Source organism: Hyla sarda, unplaced genomic scaffold (assembly GCF_029499605.1).
Source record: "Hyla sarda isolate aHylSar1 unplaced genomic scaffold, aHylSar1.hap1 scaffold_2511, whole genome shotgun sequence".
Taxonomy (NCBI): Eukaryota; Metazoa; Chordata; class Amphibia; order Anura; family Hylidae; genus Hyla; species Hyla sarda.
This window is the reverse complement of record NW_026609200.1, coordinates 1-8224: the sequence shown is the minus strand read 5'-3', so window position 1 is coordinate 8224 and position 8224 is coordinate 1. Positions and strand designations below refer to the sequence as shown.

Here is an 8224-nt window from a genome sequence, read left to right as displayed (position 1 = left end):
CGCATTGCGAATATTCGTGAGCAACACTAGTGTTGGGTGGGTCACAGAGTGTGTGTGTGTTGGGTGGGTCACAGTGTGTGTGTGTGTGTGTGTGTGTTGGGTGGGTCACAGAGTGTGTGTGTGTGTGTGTGTGTGTGTGTGTGTTGGGTGGGTCACAGTGTGTGTGTGTGTGTGTTGGGTGGGTCATAGTGTGTGTGTGTTGGGTGGGTCACAGTGTGTGTGTGTGTGTGTTGGGTGGGTCACAGAGTGTGTGTGTGTGTGTTGGGTGGGTCATAGTGTGTGTGTGTGTGTGTTGGGTGGGTCACAGTGTGTGTGTGTGTGTGTTGGGTGGGTCACAGAGTGTGTGTGTGTGTGTTGGGTGTGTCACAGAGTGTGTGTGTGTGTGTGTGTTGGGTGGGTCACAGTGTGTGTGTGTGTGTGTGTGTGTGTTGGGTGGGTCACAGTGTGTGTGTTGGGTGGGTCACAGTGTGTGTGTGTGTGTGTGTGTAAGGTTCATCACCACACATGTCCTGCAGATGGGAATTGTTGAGATCTCTGGGTGTGATCATGACTGACAGCCTGAACCGTGTGTTGCACTTAGCCTTCCCTTGTGTCTGTACTGCGCACCTTTTCTCCTCTGTATGGCGTTTTATGGACTGTAAATAAAGTTTGTACGCAGTCTACTAGGTTGGAGTCTTGTCTCGCGTGCCTGCTGGACAGGTTATTTCTTTCCTACATCCGTGTTACAGTATAATTGCTTATTATAATTAGGAGTGAATGCAAATCAGGTGACAAAACGACAGAAACCAGATCTTAAGTGGTTTGCATGAAGCTTCCTGAGCGATAAAGTCATCGTTGTCCTGCACAAACCATTTGTCGTCCAGTGTAAGTGAAAACTTATAGGAAAGATGGTGATGAAAGAAGTCGTCCCGTTATTTTTAGTACGGAGCGTATTGGTTACTATTGCTGCGGTGTTCGGGTTCACCTGTAATTTATGGATTGTGTATGTTAACCTGGAGGACAGGAGACGAGGCTTCCACCTGAGTCCACCCGATCTGATCCTCTCTTTTATGGCTCTGATTAATGTCCCCATGCAGCTCGTCTTCTGTTTCGATATGTCCTCCCTTGCTACAGGGTTCTATGACAGATTTGATCCGATTCATCTAGAACTGACCGGTGTCATGATTTTTTTGGTTTCCTGTAACATATGGTTCACCGCTTGGCTCTCCGTCTACTATTACTTGAGAATTGTCAATTTTACGGACGGTCTCCTTTTGGTTTTGAAGATGAGAATATCTAAACTTCTACCGAAGCTCTTGGTGGTGTCCACTGTGGAATCATTCATCATTGCTCTCCCATCGTTCTGGAACATTTATTCTAAAGTGGACGAAGAAACTATTGGAAATTCTACATCCGATTCTACCTTCATTTTTTTAACATCTCCGTATCTCATAACAACGTTCCTGGGGTGTATTATACCCCTCGTATTAACTCTGCTTCCCATAGGATTGACCCTAAGATCTCTGTGGAGACACCTGAAGAGGATGAACATGAACAATGGAGACTCTTCCCGTCCTCGGACCCAGGCCCATATTACAGCGGTGAGGACCATGGTGCTCCTGGTGACCCTTCAATCCGGCTTTCATGCTGTCTCACTCTACGTTCTGACGGAATCATTCAATTTTATTGACCCGACAATGATCATCTCTGGCTGTTTTATCATGTTGTATCCCACATTCCAAGCCCTTGTTATGATAACCGGTAACTCGAAACTGAAGAAAGCCGGACGAGGTATCCTGAAGAACGGGGGGGCCTGGTGGAATGTGCTGCTTGGGAGACAAATGGTTAATAGAGCATGATGATCACTATCGGCATTGAATGTCAATAAAGTCAAGAGTCAAGGAGGCGTTAATGAAGTTATTTCAAGGCAAAACAATAGATGTTATTGCCACCAAGAAAAAAAGAACAGAAATAAAGAATCAGGATCCTCAGGTAAAGTACCCCTCGGGGTTCTTCAGCAGGGAGGCGGTAGGTGGTATTGGGGGAGCTCCGATGACAGCCATGGTCCGTATCGCGCCAATGGGCGCTTCGTCAGGCCGTACGGCCTGACGAAGCGCCCATTGGCGTGATACGGACCGTGGCTGTCATCGGAGCTCCCCCAATACCACCTACCGCCTCCCTTCTAAAGAACCCCGAGGGGTACTTTACCTGAGGATCCCACAGAATACTGATGGTGTGAGTGCTCCATTTTCATCTCTTCTTTGTTGTGATGATAAAACAATAGATGTGTTGTTTGGACAGACATGGGGGGGCGGGGGGTTGGTATACATCCTTTACTCTCTGGAGTGGTCCGTATTGCTGACCACATTGGGATATATATCCCCCCAGGAACATATTGGCTCTGATTAAAAAATCGGCCTGAAACCCTAATTGACAGTTTTTTCCCATAGCAACCAATCACAGCTCAACTTTCACTTTACAAGAGCTCGTTAAGATATGAAAGTTGAGCTGTGATTGGTTGCTATGGGGAAAAAAACTGATAATTAGTGTTTCAGGCTGATTAATAAATATGGGCCATTAAGTAGTAAAGAGAATGAGTGAGGATGGTATAAGGTTGAATTTATAATGGATTCAATGGAGTACTCCGCCCGTATATATCTTATTCCCTATCCAAAGGATAAAAGATAAGATGTCTGATCACGGGGGTCCTACGCTGGAGGCTCGTGATGTCATGACCACACCCCGCTCGTGACATCACAGCCACACACCCTCAATCACGGCTGTCACGCCCCCTCGCATAGACTTGCATTGAGGGAGTGTGGCTGTGATGAGAGGGGCGTGGTCTTGACATCACGAGCCTCCGCCCCACAAGTCATCCGGTTGGGAGCAAAGTTCGCTCCATGCACCGGATGTCTGGGGTGGTGGTGGGACCCCCGCTATCAGACATTTTACCCTCTATCCTTTGGATAGGGGATAAGATGCCTAGGGGCGGAGTACCCCTTTTAGTATGAGAGGTACGTGAAGGGTTAATGAGGGGTCTTGTCTATCTTAAAGGACATCTGCAGTGGAAAACACTTATCTCCTATCCACAGGATAGGGGATAAGTGTGTTTGATCACGGGGGGTCCAACCGCTGTGACCCCCCACAATCTCCTAAACGGGGCCACAGCTCTGCCTTAGCTCTCCCGTGCAGTAGGCGTGCCGGCCACAGCATGATACGGCGGCTGACACGCCTCCTGCATGTAACTCTGTGGGAGAGGTGAGGAGGCAGCGTTTGTGCCTCCTCACCTCTCCCATAGAACTGTATGGATACGGGGCGGGGAGGGGGCGTAATCGTCAACCTCTCAGGTCAAAGCTGCGCACATTGGCGCTCACACTGAGCTCTGATACCGTGGCCATGTTTAGGAGATCGCGGGGTGTCCCAGCAGTTGGACCTCGCGCGATCAAACACTTATCCCCTATGTTGTGGATACAGGATAAGTGTTTTCCGCTGCAGTTGTCCTTAAGGGGTTAATGTGTGCGTGTATACTCTGTGGAGGGAATTTATCATTGTATATAGAGCTATTTTGTGTCTTTTTTTTTGCGCAAAAATATGCGCAAGTGTTTTTTTGCATCTTTTTTGCCCCCCAAAAAATGTGCAAACTGCATTTTCTTGTGCAAATATAAACCACCTCGGAGAACAATTACCAAAGTGTCTATTTTGGCACAGTAAGGACTGCTACTCCCATCCTGGGACAGACTCTGCCCATGATGGGAGTTGTAGTCCAGGGGCTGAGGTGCAGAGCGCACCGGGTCATTCTCCAGAGACACGCTGCGATCCGCATTTATTAACTGTAAAACACAGGAAAAGCTGGGACAGTTTTTCTGGCATTTTTGCTGATGGACAAAAAAAAACCTCAATGGAATCCGACCGCAAAGCAATAGAACAAAATCCCTACGTCCACTTTTCCTGTGCGGTAGAGAAGGGGTGTACGGTAGAGGAGGAGTGTACGGTAGAGGAGGAGTGTACGGTAGAGAAGGAGTGTACGGTAGAGGAGGAGTGTACGGTAGAGAAGGGGTGTACAGTAGAGGAGGAGTGTACGGTAGAGGAGGAGTGTACAGTGGAGAAGGAGTGTACGGTAGAGGAGGAGTGTACGGTAGAGGAGGAGTGTACGGTAGAGAAGGAGTGTACGGTAGAGGAGGAGTGTACGATAGAGAAGGAGTGTACGGTAGAGGAGGAGTGTACGGTAGAGAAGGAGTGTACGGTAGAGAAGGAGTGTACGGTAGAGGAGGAGTGTACGGTAGAGGAGGAGTGTACGATAGAGAAGGAGTGTACGGTAGAGGAGGAGTGTACGGTAGAGAAGGAGTGTACGGTAGAGAAGGAGTGTACGGTAGAGGAGGAGTGTACGGTAGAGAAGGAGTGTACGGTAGAGGTGGAGTGTACGGTAGAGGAGGAGTGTATGGTAGAGAAGGCGTGTACGGTAGAGGAGGAGTGTACGGTAGAGAAGGAGTGTACGGTAGAGGAGGAGTGTACGGTAGAGGAGGAGTGTACGGTAGAGAAGGAGTGTACGGTAGAGGAGGAGTGTACGGTAGAGGAGGAGTGTACGGTAGAGGAGGAGTGTAAGGTAGAGAAGGAGTGTACGGTAGAGGAGGAGTGTGCGGTAGAGGAGGAGTGTACGGTAGAGAAGGGGTGTACGGTAGAGGAGGAGTGTACGGTAGAGGAGGAGTGTAAGGTAGAGAAGGAGTGTACGGTAGAGGAGGAGTGTACGGTAGAGGAGGAGTGTACGGTAGAGGAGGAGTGTAAGGTAGAGAAGGAGTGTACGGTAGAGGAGGAGTGTGCGGTAGAGGAGGAGTGTAAGGTAGAGAAGGAGTGTACGGTAGAGGAGGAGTGTACGGTAGAGGAGGAGTGTACGGTAGAGGAGGAGTGTAAGGTAGAGAAGGAGTGTACGGTAGAGGAGGAGTGTGCGGTAGAGGAGGAGTGTACGGTAGAGAAGGGGTGTACGGTAGAGGAGGAGTGTACGGTAGAGGAGGAGTGTATGGTAGAGGAGGAGTGTACGGTAGAGGAGGAGTGTACGGTAGAGGAGGAGTGTATGGTAGAGGAGGAGTGTACGGTAGAGCGAGGGGGGGGGCGTTTCTATATTTGCACAATGTGTAAAGGGACTGTGTAAACACAGTCTGATACATAGCTTACATGTAGATATAGATGTATACACTACACAGGGGGTGCACACGGGGCGGGGGACCTGCAGGAAGTGATCGGTCCTCTAAGCTGCCACTTCAGGACTAAAGTGCCGGGAATACTTGTTTGTATTCCTGACACTATATATATATATATATATTATATACAGTACAGACCAAAAGTCTGGACACCTTCTCACTCAGAGTTTTCTTTATTTCCTGACTATGAATATTGTAGATTCGCTCTGAATGATCACACGTGGGATTATATCCAGAACAATAAGTGTGAGAATCCGTCATATTCTGGTTCTTCCTCTGATTCCCGCTTCGCAGACTCTTGGATTCTCCTGATGATCTGTAGTCACCTGAAATGGTCTCCACCAGTCCTGAAGGTGTTCCCATGATGCTTAGCACTTGTTGGCCCTTTTGCCTTCACTCTGCGGTCCAGCTCACCCCAAACCATCCCGATCGGGTTCAGGTCCGGTGACTGTGGAGGCCAGGTCATCTGGGGCCGCACCCATCACTCTCCTTATTGGTCATATAGTCCTTACACAGCCTGGAGGGGTTTGGGGCCATTTACCTGTTGGTCCAAATAAACGCAAACCGGATGGAATAGCAGCCGCTGCCAGATGCTGTGGTAGACATACTGGGTCAGTATACCTTCAGAATAAAACCCCAACAGTGTCACCAGCAAAGCCCCCCACCTCCACCTCCACACCATCACACCTCCTCCCCCACACCATCACACCTCCTCCCCCACACCATCACACCTACTCCCCCACATCATCACACCTCCTCCCCCACACCATCACACCTCCTCCCCCACACCATCACACCTCCTCCCCCACACCATCACACCTCCTCCTCCACACCATCACACCTCCTCCCCCACACCATCACACCTCCTCCCCCACACCATCACACCTCCTCCCCCACACCATCACACCTCCTCTCCCACACCATCACACCTCCTCCCCCACACCATCACACCTCCTCCTCCACACCATCTCACCTCCTCCTCCACACCATCCCACCTCCTCCCCTACACCATCACACCTCCTCCTCCTCCTCACTATCACACCTCCTCCTCCTCACCATCACACCTCCTCCTCCACACCAGCACACCTCCTCCCCCACACCATAACATCTCCTCCCCCTCACCATCACACCTCCTCCTTCCCCACACCATCACACCTCCCCCTCCTCCACACCATCACACCTCCTCCTCCACACCGTCACACCTCCTCCCCCACACCATCACAACTCCTCCCCCACACCATCACACCTCCTCCCTCACACATCACACCTCCCCCACACCATCACACCTCCTCCTCCACACCATCACACCTCCTCCTCCACACCAGCACACCTCCTCCCCCACACCATCACACCTTCTCCCCCACACCATCACACCTCCTCCCCCACACCATCACACCTCCTCCCCCACACCATCACACCTCCTCCCCCACACCAGCACACCTCCTCCTCCTACAAACCAGCACACCACCTCCCCCACACCAGCACACCTCCTTCTCCACATCTCCCTCCTCCTCCACACCATCACACCTCCTCCTCCACACCATCACACCTCCTCCTCCACACCATCACACCTCCTCCTCCACACCATAACACCTCCTCCTCCTACAAACCAGCACACCACCTCCCCCACACCAGCACACCTCCTTCTCCACACCAGCACACCTCCTCCTCCACACCAGCACACCTCCTCCTCCTCCTCCACACCATCACACCTCCTCCTCCACACCATCACACCTCCTCCTCCACACCATCACACCTCCTCCTCCTCCACACCATCACACCTCCTCCTCCACACCATCACACCTCCTCCTCCACACCATAACACCTCCTCCTCCTCCAAACCAGCACACCACCTCCCCCACACCAGCACACCTCCTTCTCCACACCAGCACACCTCCTCCTCCACACCATCACACCTCCTCCTCCACACCATCACACCTCCTCCTCCACACCATAACACCTCCTCCTCCTCCAAACCAGCACACCTCCTCCCCCACACCAGCACACCTCCTTCTCCACACCAGCACACCTCCTCCTCCACACCAGCACACCTCCTCCTCCACACCAGCACCAAACCATTTCAGGTGACTACCTCTTGAAGCTCAACAAGAGAATACCAAGAGTGTGCAAAGCAGGAATCAAAGCAAAAGGAAGAACCTAGAATATGACAGATTCTCACTCATAGTTTTGATGCCTTCAGTGTGAATCTACAATATTCATAAAATAAAGAAAACTCTGAATGAGAAGGTGTCCAAACTTTTGGTCTGTACTGTATATATATATATATATATATATATATATATATATATATATATATATATATATTTGTTTATATTGAAAAAAAATTAAGGCTAAGACTTATTCATGTAATACTTACCTATACTTGTCTTTACTGTCAAAAATATATGTTTTTAAGAACAATTCTTTAATAAATAAACAGTTGAAAAAAGACTTATTAACAATTATCACATGGTAATTAGTCTGGCATTCATCACATCTTATTTTAGGAAGTTTAAAATCAATATTTATAAAATAACACAACACACAAACACGTATTCCTGGCACCATTGTCCTTAGGTGACCAATCGCAGAAAAGGGAAATTGACCTACCTTTTACTTCTTTCTATGTTTTATTTATTTTTTATTTTTGGGGGGGTTGGGGGGGGGTAAGCAAATGCTGTCCTTGTCCTTTACAGGGGTACTCCGCCCACACATCTTATCCCCTATCCAAAGGATAGAGGATAAGATGCCTGATCACGGCGGTCCTGGCGCTGGGATCACCCCCAATCTCTGTGCAGCACCCGGCATTCAAACAGTAGGTTTAGAGCGCTGGGTTTCCGCATCCAGAGATGTGATGCCACTCCATGCCTCCTTCACGCATGTCTACGGGAGGGGGTGTGGCGTGATGGCGTGACATCACGAGGGGGTGTGGCATGATGCCACGACCACAGCCTCCCAAACCCAGAGTTCTGCACATAATGTTCAAAACGCAGGGGGTCCCTTTGAATAGGGGATAAAGTGTCTAGGAAAGGAGTACCCCTTTAACAATA

At 49.8% G+C, this 8224-nt stretch overlaps 1 protein-coding gene across 1 annotated transcript; it reads left to right on the top strand.

The window, feature by feature from the left end:
• The first annotated feature begins 887 nt into the window (after positions 1-887).
• Positions 888-1838, top strand: LOC130323599 (taste receptor type 2 member 40-like). The gene has a single exon (XM_056553167.1). It carries the CDS (start codon positions 888-890, stop codon positions 1836-1838), a length of 951 nt encoding a protein of 316 aa, XP_056409142.1.
• Positions 1839-8224: the final 6386 nt, after the last annotated feature.